The sequence below is a fragment of the Canis lupus genome, chromosome 23 (genome assembly GCF_048164855.1).
Source record: "Canis lupus baileyi chromosome 23, mCanLup2.hap1, whole genome shotgun sequence".
Lineage (NCBI taxonomy): Eukaryota > Metazoa > Chordata > Mammalia > Carnivora > Canidae > Canis > Canis lupus.
The window spans coordinates 17,721,666-17,741,447 of NC_132860.1; the positions used below are offsets into that span (position 1 = coordinate 17,721,666).

Genomic DNA, 19,782 nt, shown 5'->3' on the forward strand with positions numbered 1-19,782 from the left:
CCTATTTCCAGTTCTAGGTTTTAGTCTGCTCTAGACCAAAAAGGAAATTAGGATGTATTGAGGATATCATTTTTACCAGGTATCTTATTCATCTGTTAGGCATTCCTAAGAAATGAACCAACTATATATATAACCTTAATGGTAATCTTCAGTGTCCAATATTTAGTTCTACTCACAGAAAACAAACTTAATTCCAAAAAATAAAATGGACAAAGAAAATTGTCTATTGAGAATGTTACCTTCTGTTTGCTGAGAAATGATGGATTAAAATTTTTTTGAAATAGCTTTAATATGTGGAAATGAAAGCAAGAGCTGTGGAAAGATGGTTTAAATCATTAACTGAAACTTGATAGTATGTATCATATGTAAAAGTCAAAATGCAATGTTAATCAAAATCATATCAGATTTTCAAGGAAGAATATTACTTTGGAAAGAAAATCCTAAAGTGCAGAAAAAAACAGCAGTGCTAATTAGTACTTATTTTATGATGTTCTTTTTGCAAGACAATTTGGTATAGAAAAAAATCAGGGGCTTTGGAACCAAACAAACTTTGGGCTTAAAAAAAACTAGCTTCACTACTTCTGTATTTTGTTATCTGACTTTAGGCAATCACTTAAACCTCCCTGAACTTTTATTTCCTCTTTTTAAATTGGCAATAATGTGCAACTTATATTCGGTATTAAATAAGATATGTCAATATTTATGAAGTGACACAAGTACCTGCAGAGTTAGTTTTCCTTCTCTCTATTGTAAATCACAGAGTAAGGTTTACTTGTGCATTGAAGCCCAGCAAGAAGTCCTGGAAAAGAAGGTCTGGTTTGAGATTACCTCCTATGACCAGACTTGGTTACCAGAAAAGGCCCTCAAAGCCCAGGACAGTCTGCTAAAGGGGTATGTGAGACAGGAAGCAGCCTTGGTGGGGAGGAAAAGGGCTAGAGTAATCAGTAGGGAGGGTACGATTCTTCTTGAGTCCCAAATGCATGATCTGCCTTCATTCTGTGTGTAAGGCCAAGCTGCAGGCGCACTCACATTTCATTTTGTGCCCTCAAAAAAATACTGTAGAAAAAAATTTGAATTATCTGAAGTTTTATGTTTAGGTTATGATGGATTTCATTTATATATCCTAATTGTTATAAGAGCTACCAACTCTACAGTGTCTATTATGTGCATAGTACAATGCCAAGTACTTTTCAAATATTCTCTAAATCAGATAATAACTTTGATTTCTAGCTGTTGCTAAAATGTCCATAAAGTGACTGAAACCGTAAAGGGCTTCATAGCAAGCCCAAAGTTGTCAGTTAAAAATGAATATGTTGCTGATTGCTAAGCTTGTACTGCCGTAAAATACTGTTTAGATAAACCCTTTGATGATATCTGTGGTTAACCATGAGTCCTGTAATTTTCTGAATTGCCATGACTGTCAGCCCTGTGGTGATGCATATTGTATGTTCTCACAGAAACTGGCCCCTGGAGTCAGCCAGTTTGCTTACACCTGTGTTCAGGACCACCCCATTTGGACGAATCAGCAGTTTTGGGAGACAACTTTCTACAATGCAGTGCAGGAACAGGTGCGCTCCCTGTATCTCTCAGCCAAGGAAGACAATCATGCCCCATATCTGAAACAGAAGGTAAGAGAAGAAAGATATTAGTGTGGGACTGGCATCCTGTCTTCAAAGAAAGCTTATTCAGATATTCCTAGGGCAAAAGAATATCCAGTCACTTTCTACCAGTATATTTGAGGTTCATTTTAGGGAGTCCTGTGGTGAGCATCTTTCTTCTGTTGATTTCTGATATTATGTTTTTCCATAATAACTTCTTAATATCATTCTTTAGTGGTAGAATTGTTTTATTACATTTTAATAAGTAGGAGTTCTTTTGAAACAATTATAGGAAGTTGAACAGAAAAAAAAAGAAAGAAAATACCTGGGCAGATGTCTTTGTGCAATTAACTTTTTGAAGAAATGTCAAATTAAAGTTAAATGATTCTTATAAAAAGCTTTTGCACAGCAAAGGACACAGTTGACAAAACTAAAAAACAACCTCCTGAATGGGAGAAAACCATTTATAAATGTCTTTTCAGATAAAGGGCTAGTATCCAAAGTCTATAAAGAATTTATCAAACTTGACACCAGAAGCAAGAAATGGGCAGAAAAGGGACACCTGGGTGGCTCAGCTGGTTAAGTATCTGCCTTCAACTGAAGTCATGATCCTAGGGTCCTGGGATCAAGCCCCCTCATCAATCTCCCTGCTCAGCAGGGAACCTGCTTCTCCTTCTCCCTCTGTGCTCCTCCTGCTTATGCTCTTGCTCTTTTTCTCTTTCAAATAAATGTACAAATAATCTTTTAAAAAAGGAAATGAGCAGAAGACATGAACAGACATTTCTCCAAAGACATACAAATGGCCAACAGACACATGAGAAAATGCTCAACATCACTTGGCATCAAGGAAATACAAATCAAAACCACAATGAGATACCACCTCATACCAGTCAGAATGGCTAAACTAACAAGTCAGGAAACAACAGATGTTAGCAAAGTTATAGAGAAAGGGGAACCAATGCAAGCTGGTATAGCCACTCTGGAAAACTTTTTTGAAGTTCTTCAAAAAGCTGAAAATAGAGCTGCCTTATGACGCAGCAACTGTACTACTAGGTATTCACCCAAAGGATGTAAACATAGTGACCTGAAAAGGCACCTACACCCCAATGTTTATAGCATCAATGTCCACAATGTCCACAAATATGGAAAAAGCCCAGATGTCCATAAAAGGTTGAATGGATAAAGAAGATGTGGTAGATATACAATGGAATATTATTACTCAGCCATCAAAAAAAATGAAAACTTACTATTTGCAATTATATGGATGGAACTATGGGTATTATGCTAAGAAAAATAAGCAATCACAGACAATTATATGATTTCACTGATACGTGGAATTTAAGAAACAAAACAGAAGATCATAAGGGAAGGAAGGGAAAAATAAGATGAAAGCAGAGGAGACAAACCATAAGAGACTCTTAAGTATAGGAAACAAACTGAGAGTTGCTAGAGGGGAGATGGGTGGGGAGATGGGGTAACTGGGTGATAGGCATTAAGGAGGGCACTTGATGTAATGTGCTCTGGGTATTATATGCAACTGGTGAATCATTAAACTCTACCTCTAAAACTAATAATACACTCTGTTAATTAATTGAATATAAATAAAATATAAAAAACAAAAAGTTAAATGGCTCTAAAAAATATAAAACTCAATAGTTCTTAGAAGTATGTCAGTGATAAATCTAGTCTTCCTTTTAGGAATATTCTATATGTTTCCATATAGTTTATTCAGCATAAATTATACTTAAGAAAAATATCAAGAAAATATTTTAAAATAAGAAAATTGCAGGGTGCCTGGGTAGCTCAGTTGGTTAAGCATCTTGCATCAACCTCCATTTTAAGTTGATCTTATTTTATGTGAGGTAAATGAATTTAGATTTCTTTTTTTTTTTTTTTTTTTTTTTATTTGAGAGAGAGAGGCAATTAGCCAGGAAAGAGGGAGAAACAGACTCCCCACTGAGCATGGAGCCTGATATGGGGCTTGATCCCAGGATTCTGGGATCATGACCTGAGCCAAAGGCAGAGGCTTAACCAACTGAGCCACCCAGGTGCCCCCATTAATTTAGATTTCTAACAGGAACTACATAGTAGTGTTCAGATATTTCTATGTCTCATGTAATTTTAAACATATTGTTTGTCTGTTCTTGAGTATGATAAAACAGAAACTTTAATAAAAAAAATAGCACTGACATTTATCTCATATTCCAAATTTTTATTATATACCATTAGTGTGAATTGTTTAATTTAATATAAAACTCAGATTTTTCTTTCAAACACCAAACGCATTTGAGTAAATGGTAACTATAACTGATGCAAGTTAGTTTGAGGTCATGTTCCTGAAATCTCTGGAGTGGTATGGTGCTTTTGATAGGTTTTTTAAGCAGTTATAATGCTTACATTGGTATAACTCAAAAGCCTTTGTAGAGCAAACATATGTCACTGCTACTCTGTCCTTTCTTCTGAGAAGTCTCTCTATGATGCCTAGATTAGATACAAGTGAGACTATATACATACTAGCTCTTCTCAACTTTTTAGCCTACTAGGAAATTCTTTAAAATCCCATTGTCAGATTCATGGAAAAAAAAGAATTTTGAGAAAATGGCTGCAAAGTAGGAGGATCATAGGCTTGTTTCATCCCACAAATATATCCAGTTGTCCTAAATACCCCAGAAATCAATCTGAAGACTGGCAAAACAAACTCCACAACTAAAGGTAGAGAAGAAGCCACATCAAAGAACGTGTAGAGATGCAGCTTGGGAGGGAAATGTATCATGGCCACTGCAGTAGGGAGAGAACCATGGATGCACAGAAGAGTGAGAGACAAAGTAGCACACAGGGGAGCACGTGGGGAAAAGAAATCCCCATAGCAATTGACTTAGAAAAAATAAGAGGGCCCAAATTTCATGAGTTCTCAAAACCAGTGGAGCTTAAAACCTGGAGTTTTAAGGGTCAGAAGACTTGGCTCAAGGAATTCCCAGAGGACATTCAGGCTGCTCTTGGAAAAAAAGCAGATCAAACAACCCAAGGACATAACAGCATGGAAACAGTAGTCTGAAGAATACCTGAGACAGACAGTGGGGAGGTTAGTTGTTCATCTCAGAGCATGTTCCAGAAAGGCAACATTCAGAGAGACCCCTCCAGTAACAAAGGAGCTAGCAGGTGCCATTTATCTCTCCTCAGCATAAACATGGAACTGCAGGAACTAGCACAGCACCAACACTCACTTCATAATTTGCTTATGCCAAGCCCCCTGCACTAAGTGGAACCACCCTTCTCAGTCCCAACATAGCAGATCCCCTCCCCTAGAAGACTGGACCAAATCCCTGCTAATACTACATCTCCCCACCTGGGAGTTTTGTTGGTTGTTTTTGTTTTTAATAATTTGTTTAAAAGATTTTATTTATTTGAGAAAGAGAGATAGCAAGAGAAAGCAGGAGGGAAGAGAGGGAGAGAAGCAGGCCTCCCCGCTGAATGGGGAACCTGATGCGGGGCTTGATCCTAGGACCCTGAGATCATAACCTGAACTGAAGGAGACACTTAACTGCCTGAGCCACCCAGGCACCCCGTGTTTGTTTTTTTTTAAGCTTTATTTATTTATTTGAGATAGAGCATGGGCATAAGTGGGTAGAAGGGCAGAGGGAGAGAATCCCAAGAAGACTCCCCGCTGAGCACAGAGCCATATGTAGGGCTTGATCGTACAAGCCACAAGATCATGACCTAAGCTGAAACCAAGAGGCGGGTGCTTAACCCAGGCACCCCTCCACACCCAGGAGTTTTGTAAGGCCTCAGTTCAAATGGCAGTGGCAATAGGTCTCATTTCACAAGCAGACCAGAGCATACCTAATTACAGCATGCCACATTTGGGCCAGGAACCAAACACTGCCTACAACAGGCAAAGAGAGCCTCTGCAGATGACTGACCTGAAGGATAAAGCAGCCAGGACACAACAGCAGACCACACCAGGACATGTTGGAGACACATATAGAAGCACCAGGCCCAAGGAAATAGGAGACACTATACAATAGGACTTCTTCATGAAGCCATTATCCTCAAGAACAGGAGAAATAGTTGACTTCCTAACAAACAAATAGGCAACAGAGACTTAAATAAAATGAGAAAACAGAGGAATTTGTCCCTAATGAAAGAATAGGACAAGGCCACAGCCAGAGATCTAAATGAAACAGATATAAGTAACGTGCCTGGTGCAGAATTTAATCAGTGATCATAAGGATCACTAGACTTCCTAGACTTGAGGAAAGAGTGGAAAACATCCATGAGACAGACCATTAACACAGAGCTCTAAAGGCAATAACATAGTATAGACAAAGGGCTCAGTAAATTCAATGAAAAATGCACTTGATGGAATGAATAGCAGAATGGAAGAAGCAGAGAAATGAATTAAAGACCTAGGAGACTAGGATCAGGAAAGTAATCAGGATCAACAAAAGAGAGAAAAAAGAATCATGCAAATTAACAATAGACTTAAGGAACTCTGTGACTCTATCAAACATTGTAACATATATATTATAGAAGTCCCAGAAAGAGAGAAAAGGGGGCAAAAAATTTACTTGAAGAAACAATGGCTGGAAACTTACCTAATCTGGGGAAAGAAACAGATATCCAGATCCAGAAGGCAAGGGGATCCCAAAAAAAATTCACATAAGCAGATCCACACCAAGACATCTCATCATTAAAATGGCAAAATATAGAGATAAAGAAAAAATATTAAGGACAGTTACACACAAAGGAAACCTTATAAGGAGGTTTCATCAGCTGATTTTTCAGCAGAAACTTTCCAAGCCAAATACAAGTGGCATGATATATTTAAGGTGCTGAGTGGTAAAAAAAAAAAAAAAAAAAGTCTGCAGCCAAGAATACTCTATCCAGCAAGGCTAACATTCAAAATAGAAGGAGAAATCAAGAGATTCACAAACAGTAATTAAAGGAGTACATGACCACTAAATCAGCCCTACAAGAAATACTAAAGGGAACTCTGTGAGTGGAGGAGAAAGATAAAAATTACAGTATGAAAGTAGGTATCACAAAAGCAGTTAAAATGAATATTTCTATTAAAAAAGTTCAAGGAGCTCACAAAATAAAAGGATGTAAAATATGACACCATATACCTAAAACATGGAGAGGATGACAGGAGCAAAGAATGGGTTCAAACTTGAATGGCCATCAACTTAATGTAGACTGCTATGTGCAGAAGAGGGTATGTACAAACCTAATGGTAACTACAAATCAAAAACCACTAATAAATATGCAAAGGATAAAGGGAAAGAAATCCAAATATATCACTAAAGAAAATCAGCAAACACGGAAGAAAGACAAGAAAGATCAGAGAAAACCTTAAGAAACAATAAAACCAATAATAAAATGGCAATAAAGAGCTATCTATCAATAATATTTTTGAATGTAAATCGACTAAATGCTCTAATCAAAAGACAGAGGATGACAGAATAGATTAAAAAAAACAAGACCCATATATATGCTGCTGACAAGAGACTCATCTTGGATCTAAAGACACCTGCAGATTGAAAGTGAGGGGATGGAGAAACATTTATCATGTAGATGGATGTCAAAAGAGTAGCAGTACTTATTTCAGACAAACTGGACTTTAAAACAAAGACTGTAACAAGAGCCAAAGAAGGACACTATATAATAATAAAGGGGAAAATCCACAAAGAAGATATTTATGCACCCAACATGGGAGCACCCAAATACATAAAATAGTTGTTAACAAACATGAAGGAACTAATTGATAATAATTCAATAATAGTAGAGGACTTTAACACCCCACTTACATCAATGGACAGGTCACCCAAACAGAAAATTAACAAGGAAACAATAGCTTTGAATGATACACTGAACCAAATGGATTTAACACATATTCAGAACGTTTCATTTTAAAACAGCAAAATACATATTCTTTTCAAGTGTACATGAAACATTCTCCAGAATAAATCACATATTAGGCCACAAAACAAGCCTCAAATTCAAAAACAAGGAAGTCATAGTATCCATCTTTTCTGACCACAGCACTATGAAACTAGAAGTCAAATTAAAAAATCTAGAAAGACCACAAATACATGGAAGTAAAATAACATGCTACTAAACAATGAATGGGTCAACCAGGAAATAAAACAAATTAAAAAGTACATGGAAACAAATGAAAATGAAAACACAATAGTTCAAAATTTTTGAGACACAGCAAAAGCAGTTCTAAGACGGAAGTTTACAGCAATACAGGCCTACTTCAAGAAGCAAGAAAAATCTCAAATAAAAACCTAACCTTACACCTAAAGAAGCTAAAAAAAGAACAACAAACAAAACCTAAAACCAACAGAAGGAAGGGAACAATAAAGATTAGAGCAGACATAAATAATATAGAAACTAAAAAAACAATAGAGCAGATCAATGAAACCAGGAGCTGCTTCTCTGAAAAAAAAATCAGTAAAATTGATAAACTTCCAGCCAAACTTATCAAGAAAAAAAGAAATAGAACCCAAATAGATAAAATTGCAAATGAGACAGGAGAAATAACAACACAGAATTACAAACAGTTATAAGAGATTGTTATGAAAAACTCTATGCCAAAAAATTGGACAACCTAGAAGAAATGGATAAATTCTTAGAAACATATAACTCACTGAAACTGAAACAGGAAGAAATAGAAAATTTGAACAGACTGATTACCAGCAATAAAATTAAATCAGTAATCAACAAACAAACAAAAGTTCTGGACCAGATGGCTTCACAGGAAAATTCTGTCAAACATTTAAAGAAGAGGTAAATCTATTCTTCTCGGGAATCCTGGGTGGCTCAGCGGTTAAGCGTTAAGCCTTTGGCCCAAAGAGTGATCCTGGAATCCTGGGATCAAGTCCCACATCGGGCTCTCTGCATGGAGCCTGCTCCTCCCTCTGCCTATGTCTCTGCCTCTCTCTCTGTCTCTCTCATGAATAAATAAATAAAATCTTTAAAAATAAAAAATAAATAAAATCTATTCTTCTCAAACTATTCTCAAAAACAGAAAAGGAATGATAACTTCCAAGTTCATTCTATGAGGCCAGCATTGCCCTGATACCAAAACCAAATAAATATGTCACTAAAAAAGAGAACTAGAGGCCAGTATGTGTCATGAATGTAGATGCAGAAATCCTCAACAAAAATGTAGCAAACCAAATCCAACAATACATTAAAAAAGTCATTTACCAGGATCAAGTAAAATTTATTCCTGAGTTATAAGGGTAGTTCAGTATTTGCAAATCAATTATCATGATGTATCACATCACTAACCGAAAGGTTAAGAAACCATAGATTATTTCAATAGATGGAAAAAAAGCATTTGGACAAAGTACAACAACGTCCATTCATGATAAAAGCCCCAGGTTTAGAGGGAACATACCTCAACATTATAAAGGCCATATATGAAAAACGATGGCAAGCATCATATTCAATGGTGAAAAAAACTGAGAGCTTTCCTGTAAGGTCAAGAACAAGACAGGATGTCCATTCTCAACACTTTTATTTAACATAGTACTGGAAGTCCTAGCCACAGTAATCAGACAACAAAAAGAAAAGGCATCCAAACTGATAAGGAAGTAAAACTATTTGCAGATAACATGATACTCTATATAGAAAACCCAAAAGATTCCATCAAAAAACTGCTAGAACTGATACACAAATTCAGTAAAGTCACAGACTAAAAAAAACACCGTTCAGAAATCGGTCATATTCCTACACACCGATTATGAAGCAACAGAAAGAAAAATTAAGAAAACAATCCCATTTATAGTTGCACCAAAAATAATAAGATACCTAGGAATAAACCTAACCTGTACTCTGAAAACTATAAAACACTGATGAAAGAACTTGAAGATAATGAAAAGAAATGAGAAATCAGGGGATCCCTGGGTGGCTCAGCGGTTTAGCGCCTGCCTTTGGCCCAGGGCGCAATCCTGGAGTCCCGGGATCGAGTCCCGTGGCAGGCTCCTGGCATGGAGCCTGCTTCTCCCTCTGCCTGTGTCTCTGCCTCTCTCTCTCAAATAAATAAATAAATCTTAAAAAAAAAAGAAATGAGAAAACATTGTATGCTCATGGATTGGAAGAACAAATATTATTAAAATGTCTATACTACCCAAAGCAATCTACACATTAAATGTAATTCCTGTCAAAATACCAATAGCATTTTTCACAGAACCAGAATAAACAATCCTATAATGTATATGGAACCACAAAAGACCCTGAACAGCCAAACCAATTTTGAAAAAGCAAAGCAAAGCTAGAGGTGTCACAATTCCAGATTTCAAGTAATATTACAAAACTATATTAATCAAAACATATGATACTGGCACAAAAATAGACACTTAGATCAGTAGAACAGAATAGAAAATCCAAAAATGCACCCACAACTATATGTGAATCTTCAACAAAAGAAGAAAGAATATCCAATGGGAAAAAATTAACCTTCAATGAATGGCATTGGGGAAACTGGACAGCAACATCCAAAAGAATGAAACTGAACCACTGTCTTTCACCATACACAAAGTAAACTCCAAATGGAATAAAGACCTAAATGTGAGACCTGAAACTACAAAAATCCTAGAAGAAAGCACAGGTAGTAATTTTTTTGACATCAGCCATAGCAACTTCTTTTAAGAAAGGTTCCCTGAGGCAAGGTAGACAAAAGCAAAGTTAAACAATCAGGATTTCATCAAAATAAAAAGCTTACACACCACAAAGGAAATAATCAACAAAACTATAAGACAACGTACTGAATGGGAGAAGATATTTGCAAATGACAGATCTGATAAAGGGTTACTATCCAAAATATATAATGAACTTATAAAACTCAACACTCAAAAAACAAATAGTCCCATTAGTAAATGGGCAGGATATAGAACAGACATTTCTCCAAAGAAGACCTACAGATGCCGAGAGACACATGAAAAGATGTTCATCATCACTTACCATCAGGGAAATGTAAATCAAGACTACAGTGAGATATCACCTCAAACCTGTCAGAATGCCTAAATCAACAACACAAGAAACAACAAGTATTGGCAAGGATGTGGAGAAAAGGGAACCCTGTGCACTGTTGGTGAGAATGCAAACTGGTGCAGCCACTATGGAAGACAGTATGGAGGTTCCTCAAAAAGTTGAAAGCAGAACTATCCTAGGACCTAGCAGTCACACTAGTGGGTATTTACCCAAAGAATACAAAAAGACTAAGTCAAGGGGATACATGCACCCCTATGTTTATAGCAGCATTATTTACAATAGCCAAATTATGACTGCAGCCCAAGTATCCATTGATTGAAGGGGTGGGGCATACACACATACACACACACACACACAAAAGCACACCTGGAATATTACTCAGCCATAAAAAAAAAATAATGAAATCGGGCAGACCTGGTGGAATTTAAGAAACAAACAAGCATAAGGAAAAAAAAAATTCCTGAGAAATGTGCTCTTAATTATAAAGAACAACATAGTGCTTACCAGAGGGGAGGTGAGTAGGGGAATAAGTAAAATAGGTGATGAGGATTAAAAGTACAGTTATCAGGGGATCCCTGGATGGCTCAGCGGTTGAGTGCCTGCCTTTGGCCCAGGGCGTGATCCTGGAATCTCGGGATCGAGTCCCGCATCGGGCTCCCTGCATGGAGCCTGCTTCTCCCTCTGCCTGTGTCTCTGCCTCTCTCTGTCTCTCTCTCTGTGTCTCTCATGAATAAATGAATAAAGTCTTTTAAAAAATGTACAGTTATCATGATGCATACTGAGTAATGCATGGAATTGTTGAATCACTATATTGTATACCTGGAACTTATATAACACTGTATGCTGACTACACTGAAATTAAAATTAAAAACATAAAATAAAAATTTACTTATTTATTCATGAGAGACAGAGAGAGGGAGCAGAGACATAGAGGAAGAAGCAGGCTCCCTATGGAGGCCTGACGTGGGACTCAATCCCAGGACCCCAGGATCACAACCTGAGCCAAAGACAGATGCTCAACCACTGAGATACCCAGGCGCCCAAAAAAATAAGATAAAATGAAATCCCATTGTTAGGTAACAGTGTGTATTATCAGTACCTATGTCCTGATAATATTTGACTCCCACATTTACAAGAAAATCTAGCTCTGTTTTTTCTAACTTTGGTCATTCTGTCTCCTCCCAAAGAGCAGAAGAGAAGAAACATACCAGAATATTAGTACATGCTACTGGACATTCATTTATTTATAGGTATTTCACGTCAACCCTTTTTTTATAACTGGCAGTTTGAAAGGATGGAGCTATAGAGATAAATAAATGCAATGAAATGTTAGCAGTGAAAAGTGTATCCATCTGTGCTTTGGTACTGCTTTCTTGGATTTATCACATTGTTCTACTCAAGGCTGGCTGGAGGTAGCAGGGAAAAAAGACTTGATTTTGTCTTGTTATTGTTGTTATGTTTTATTTATATATTTTCTTTTTTTGGTGACAGGTATTTAATAGATGGATAATTGAAACATTCCATGTTTTTTGAAGCTTGTGTCATAGATTTGCATTGTTCTGCTTCATTTTTTTAGGATAAGCTTCCAGATGACCAGTATCAGGAGAAGACTGCAATGGACCTGGCAGCTGAACAACTACGCCTTTGGCCTTCTCTGAGCAAATCAACGCAACAGGAGTTGGTGCAACGTGAGGAAAGCACTGTCTTCAGTCAGGCCATTCATTTTGCGAACCTCATGGTCAACCTGCTAGTTCCATTGGATACAAGTAAAAACAAGCTCCTAAGAACATCAGCACCAGGTGACTGGGAGAGTGGAAGCAACAGCATTGTCACAAACAGGTACCAAAATGTGCACATACAGAGACACTCCTGTTCTTGGCTTAGCAAACAAAAGAAAGTATTTTAGGCAAATACTGCTGTGCATATTTCAAAAATTTAAGCATTTTCCTTATCTTCAGACTTGCTTAACTCCTTTTTTTTCCAACTCTCCTATGTTAAAAGACATTCACTTCATCTGACTATTCATAACCATCTCCCACAGTCTCATTTCTTTCATGACCTAATTTTTCAAATGTCTCACCCACTACTGAATAAGCCCTTCAGTTACTTTCTGCCATAGCAATTTACAGAAAGCACTCTGGAAAATAACTAATGAACTTCTTACCAAAGTTATTGTTTCTCAGCCCTCCTTTTTTTCAACTTAGTCATTGCATTTGTCTATAATCATGTCCTCAACTATGCCTTGCTCCCAACCAGTGGTACCTTGTTCTGGTACCACTGAGAATAAACCGATAGACTATGAGGCCTAACAGGATTTGGCTCCTGATGACTTCTGCTCTGACCTTATTTCCTGTCATTCTTCTGTTGAGAAAACTGGTCTCCCTGCTAATGCTAATCCTCAGATACTCTGAGCATAATACTGCCTCAGGGTCTTTGTACTTGTTCCCACAATCTGGAATACTCTCCCCGAAATAGTCACATGAATCATTCCCTCACTTCATAAAACTCTGCCCAAATGTCATCTACCTGGAGAGGTTTCCTGACTTCCCTGTCTTAAGTAGTAGATCCATCACTCTTTCTCCTACCTTGCATTTTTTTTCTTTCATGCTATCTTCTACAACCTGATTTATCTTCATATATTTGCTTATTGTAAACCTCATTCATTGCCGAACCCCCAGCTCTTTGCATGTAGTACATGCCCAATAAATATTTGGTTGAACATGATTAAATGAATTAATAAATGAACTGCTTACCCAACAGTAATGACATTCTAACATTTTAGGTCTTCAGTGATGCTCTAACATGCTGGTAGTTCTTCTAACTTTTATAAATCCCTCTCAGGCTCTTTCAGGCAGCTTCTCTTTGCTGTCATTCTCAATTCCTCTTCCATGCTCCTCATACTCTCTTAGAAACTCATCCACAAGCCCACATCTCTGACCCCAACCTCTCAATCTCCCTATCCCAGTTACTTCATTTTTGTCAAGAACACCTGAGAGCTTCTAGTCTTCCACGCTAGACAACTTTTTGTTGTTTTGAAGTCAGCCTTTTACACCATGCAGTCGGCTGCACTGGTCTCTCATTTCTTCCTTCAGGGAGTTATTTTATGTGAACAATACAGCCTAAGCCTTCATCACTTCAAACTATAGATGACCGTGCTCATTGAAAGTCTAGTGAGTAAAAAAGAAAGTCTAGTGAGTGGCTAAGGCACTCAAGTTCTTTAATGCTTTAGAATGATATGAGGCCATATTCACTGTTTAGCTCTCCCTTAAAACTGATTCAGCTAATGTGGTTGGATTTGGAGGAAAGAGAACTAAGTTAGAACAGACAAATGAGTCTTTTCCATGATTAACAGTCTAAAAGAAGGCAGGGGAGGCAGGAGTATTTGTTGAACAGTGGGAATTGAAAAGCAGCAAGGACAGGGATTGCACTTTCACATCCTGTTTCAAATTCATTCCCTTCTATTGCATGATTTTTATCACCTACAGAAGATTGATGGCTTCAGAGTGACAAAGTATTGTGGTTCACCCAAAAGAGACAAATATTGGCAAGAGAGGGATTCACAGGACAGTTTGATTCTTTCGTTTGGAGAAATATGCTATTTTCAGGGAAAAGTTCTTTTACTTTGCCCACCAGAGAACATGTCTCCCTGTTGTCAAAGGCCAAAGATAGCTGTATTACTTTGTCTGGCTCTATGTGGTAATTAGCTTGAGAGAACAGGTTTTTCTTAGAAGGTTCAAGTATCAGATAATAAATGAAAGAGTCTATTTTTGCTTTAGTTTCTGTGGTTCCTGAGTTCCTTTTTAGGAGAATGACAGAGGTATTTCTTACAAAAACAAATCTGGGTCCAAAGGACAATGCCCGATAGTAGCTTTCAAATATAGGCAAGTAGAAAATCATAATATGAGCAAATTTAAATTTTTATCACAATTGACTGTGATAGAGTAGACATTTGTTATTTGCGTACTGATCATGATTCCTTTCCTTGATTTTCTCAGTATTGCAGGAAGTGTAGCTGAGAGCTATGATACAGAAAGTGGGTTTGAAGATTCAGAAAATAATGACATTGCCAATTCTGTTGTGCGATTCATTACCCGATTTATTGACAAGGTTTGCACAGAAAGTGGAGTTACTCAGGATCATATCAAGAGCCTTCATTGCATGATACCAGGTAATCAATTTGCAGATATTGGAGAACAAGAATATTGGAGATAAATGAGTAAGAACTGTTTTTAGGGATCTATTTTTTTCAACATAACACCAATAATACTTGTCTTCCATGTAGCTTAGCCATGCTATTTATTTATGTTCTGATTATTTTTTTAATATTTCTAAGTTATGATAAGATACATGTAACATAAAATTTGCCACTTTAAACTGAGTGAAAATATCAGTGAGAGAGACAGAACATGAGAGACTCCTAACTCTGGGAAACAAACAAGGGGTAGTGGAAAGGGAGGTGAGCGGGGGGTTGGGGTGACTGGGTGATGGGCACTGAGGGGGGCACTTGATGGGATGAGCACTGAGTGATATGCTACATGTTGGCTCTTTTATTTTGAATACCTGACTTATCCTAGGAATTGTAGCTATGCATATTGAGACCCTAGAAGCAGTACATCGAGAGAGTAGAAGACTCCCACCTATACAAAAGGTAATTATTTCAGACTACATGTTTTCAGGGTATAGCATCTCTTACTTAAAAACAGCAACAATAGACTGTTGTGCCCCCAGAAAGTACCTTCTGCTAATCATTTACAGAGACACTGGTTTTTTGTTTTGTTTTGTTTTGTTTTTGTTTGTTTTTATTTTTTAGACTTCAGTTTTTTTTAATTTATTTTTTATTGGTGTTCAATTTACTAACATACAGAATAACCCCCAGTGCCCGTCACCCATTCACTCCCACCCCCCGCCCTCCTCCCCTTCTACCACCCCTAGTTCGTTTCCCAGAGTTAGCAGTCTTTACGTTCTGTCTCCCTTTCTGATATTTCCCACACATTTCTTCTCCCTTCCCTTATATTCCCTTTCACTATTATTTATATTCCCCAAATGAATGAGAACATATAATGTTTGTCCTTCTCCGACTGACTTACTTCACTCAGCATAATACCCTCCAGTTCCATCCACGTTGAAGCAAATGGTGGGTATTTGTCATTTCTAATAGCTGAGTAATATTCCATTGTATACATAAACCACATCTTCTTTATCCATTCATCTTTCGTTGGACACCGAGGCTCCTTCCACAGTTTGGCTATCGTGGCCATTGCTGCTATAAACATCGGGGTGCAGGTGTCCCAGCGTTTCATTGCATTTGTATCTTTGGGGTAAATCCCCAATAGTGCAATTGCTGGGTCGTAGGGCAGGTATATTTTTAACTCTTTGAGGAACCTCCACACAGTTTTCCAGAGTGGCTGCACCAGTTCACATTCCCACCAACAGTGTAAGAGGGTTTCCTTTTCTCCGCATCCTCTCCAACATTTGTTGTTTCCTGCCTTATTAATTTTCCCCATTCTCACTGGTGTGAGGTGGTATCTCATTGTGGTTTTGATTTGTATTTCCCTGATGGCTAGTGATCCAGAGCATTTTCTCATGTGCGTGTTGGCCAATCATGAAATGGGCAAAAGACATGAAGAGAAATCTCACAGAGGAAGATTTAGACTTCAGTTTTAATGATACATTTAACTTTCAGAGGAGTTTATCATGTAGATCCTCATAAAACAGATACTGAAGGAGAATAGTAGATTCAACAAAGGAGCAATAATGGCCTCTTGTTGAGTCTGTTTTTATAGGCAGGGCATAAATTATGAACATTCTAACTTCTAAACCCAAGCCAAGATTTTATGCCCTGCCTACTTCCAGAAAAAAAGGACTTAAGGCAATTACTATAAAAATACCAGGTTCCTGAATCTGTTTACGTTATAGACATACATCACAAGCATCTGGGAAATCTATTAAAATTTGAGAATTCTGAACCCCACCTCAGCCTCCTGAATTGGAGTTCCCTGAGACTTGGCTTGGGAATCCATACTTTCAAGTACAAGCCTCCCAGATGATTATTTTGCAGCTAGTCTGGCACCAGTCTATGGACTTGGGTCAGGTCCCTCTTACCTATATCACAAAACTATTAAAAATAAATTCAAAGGAAAAATCAGAAGCCAGATGGATAGAAAAGATATTTATATGAGAAATCTGAAACAGGATGATCATTATAACTTTGGCTTTACATTTAGCTCTGAGCCTCCTTGAGCCAACAAAAAGAATAGTGCTGATTTATATAGTTTTTATTGCTTAGTAAAAAATAAGCATATCAGATCTTCAGGAGAAATTTTTTTTTCTGGCACGGATATCTTCAGAGGAGTGTGTCATGTGGTTATATATTTCCCAAGGTGTGTAAATGTTCATTATTTGGCTATTCATTGTGTTAATCTTCAGTAAAGGCCAGGAAGGACAGATCCTTTTAAAGATATATCTATTTTTCTAAGGATTTGTTTTTTAAGTTGACAGAAGTAACAGTGTTCTTTTTTTTTTTTTAAGTTTTATTTATTTATTCATTCATGAGAAACGGGGGAGGGGGGGCAGAGACACAGGCAGAGGGAGAAGCAGGCTCCATGCAGGGAGCCCGACATGGGACTCAATCCCGGGTCTCCAGGATCACGCCCTGGGCTGAAGGTGGCGCTAAACTGCTGAGCCACCCAGGCTGCCCAACAGTGTTCTTTATATAAAATCAAACCATTAAAGAAATACACATTATACAAAGTGAGAGTCCTCTATGGTCTTTCCAACCCCACCTCATCTCTACCCTTAACCATGATAGTACCACCTTTAATAGTTTGGTCCATATTCTCACAACTTTCTTTTTTCCAAAAAGAGGGAATTATAATATACACCCTGGTTTACAGCTTGCTTCTTTCACTTAACAATGTATTCTTGATATCTTTCTATGTTAATAGGTATAGATCTAGATCTTTTTTTCATGGTTGCAAAATGTTCTATTGAAGATATTTTAAACATCTTAGTAATTTCTAATGATTTTGCTGTTAATAAGCAAAAAATCTTTTTACATTTGGATGTAAAAACATCATTTCTGCCTCTTCCCAGATCTGTTTTCTCATTTTGGCTACCTAAGCAGTCTGACTCAGGTTTTTTAGATCTGCAACTGAAAAGATAACTTTGGTCTAAGTGTTGGATACCCCAGATTTGTGTTTAAAATACTTTCTCTGTTGTCAGCCCAAGATTCTTAGACCTTCTCTACTGCCAGGAGAAGAAATCATCTGTGAAGGTCTTCGAGTCCTGCTAGACCCTGATGGAAGAGAAGAAGCTACTGGAGGCCTTCTTGGAGGCCCTCAGCTCCTGCCAGCAGAAGGAGCCTTGTTCCTCACCACATATAGAATTCTATTCAGGGGAACTCCCCATGATCAGCTAGGTATGATCATATTATGCCACCAGAATATGGATATCCATGTGCTACTTGAGGCTTTGATTCTATTTGTGTGCAGTAACTTGTAGATCATTTCAGATTCAAAGTAAGCCTTTTATCACCAGGTATTTTTTAGAATCCTTTGTCTTTCAAAGCTAATGATAATTTGGATTATAGAGTCTTATTTAAGGAACCAAGGATATATTCTAAACAATAAGTCAAGGGTTCACATAATTTTTTGAGGCAGTATATTGTGATTTAGAGATACTCATAGTATATAGCTACTAACAATGTCTCCTGCTGATTTGTTCCACCTTTCTAAGTCCTACATTTAAATGTAAGGCTCAGGTCTTCCAGACACATGATCCCTTTTGTGGAAGGATATGCAAACCATTGCAGGGTTGTACAGTACTAACTAACCTCACTTTCTCTCATCATATTTCAGCTAACCCCATTTCCCTCTTGGCAGACAACTTCCATTCCCTAACCACCCTCAACTTCTATTTCTATTTTCTACTACTCTATGCAGTCTTCCATATTAGAAATAAATAGCATGCCCTCTCAAATCCAAATTATCTTTTTAAAATCACTGTAATCTCTATCTAAACTATCCTGGTTGTTGGGAAAAGCATAGAAGATTTGGGCTAAAACTTTTGGGCTCCAAATAAGGAGCTCAGATATAGATTTCTATTGACCAATCTTGATAACCTAAGTAAAATTCCTGACCTCTTGCTGGGTTTCAGTTTCCCCTTTCATAAAGTTAGGGAATTGGGATTTTTTTTTTTTTTTTAAGATTTTATTTACTTCTTTGACAGAGAGAGAGCACAAGCAGGGGGAGCTGTAGGCAGAGGGAGAGAGAGAAGCAGGCTTCCAGCTGAGCAGAGAGCCCAACGTGGGGCTTGATCCCAGAACCCTGAGATCATGATCTGAGCTGAAGTCAGATGCTCAACCAATTAAGCCATCCCAGTGCCCCAGGAATTGGGCTTGATTGGCAATAATTCAGTGGTTCTCAACCTTGACTGCGTGTTTGAATTATCTGGAAAGCTTTAAAAAAATTACCAACCTGGGCCCAACCCTCACACAGTTGAATTAGTACCTAGAATAGGATTCTAGAAATGGGAAAGACCCAGGTATCTGCATTTTTAAGCCCCAGAAGTGATTATGATCCATAGGAAGGATTGAAAACCATTGGGCTAAATGATCACTAAAGTTCCTTCCTCGTCTGCAGTTCAGTTACATTTGATGAGATAAACTATATACCATATTTTGTTAGTGGACTTCAGATGTATAAAATGCAGTATCTTTAAAATCTCACAGTTGTGTGATTCCTTGGTTAGATAGAATCAAGATGGCTTATGGTCTTGTTCATAAGAGTACTTACCATATAATAACAAAAAGCTCATAAAATTCAATAAACAAAGTGAATCTAAAGGAATAGTTGTATTCATTTGAAAAAGCGTGAAAATGGAGCAAAGTTTTTTAGCCCTCTCCTGTCATATCCTTATACATAAATTATATTTGTATTTGAAGGCAAATGTAATTTTAAAAGAAATTAAATATCCAGTAATTACAATTTCTTTTGCGAGTGGTTCAATGGCCACAACATACATTCTGAGGATATAAATATTTGAGATACTTTGTCACTTATGTTGTTCTAATTTATTTCTTTAAAAAAAATCAAAACCATACTTAATGTGAAGGCTTATATTGTTCTCTCGGTTTTTCCTGTCAATTTTTGGGTTAATTTTGTATTTTAGGGAATTTCTTTTT

The 19,782-nt window shown here is 37.3% G+C and overlaps 1 protein-coding gene across 3 annotated transcripts in view; it reads left to right on the forward strand.

Moving 5' to 3' along the window:
- SBF2 (SET binding factor 2) overlaps positions 1-19,782 on the forward strand; it is a 453,884-nt gene that overhangs the window by 367,585 nt on the left and 66,517 nt on the right. For all 3 annotated transcript variants that reach the window (XM_072794105.1, XM_072794106.1, XM_072794107.1), the window contains exons 18-22: positions 1,458-1,628; positions 12,178-12,440; positions 14,597-14,769; positions 15,176-15,249; positions 17,823-18,018. In XM_072794105.1, coding sequence (XP_072650206.1) covers positions 1,458-1,628; positions 12,178-12,440; positions 14,597-14,769; positions 15,176-15,249; positions 17,823-18,018 — 877 coding nt within the window. The remainder of the gene's footprint in view (positions 1-1,457; positions 1,629-12,177; positions 12,441-14,596; positions 14,770-15,175; positions 15,250-17,822; positions 18,019-19,782) is intronic.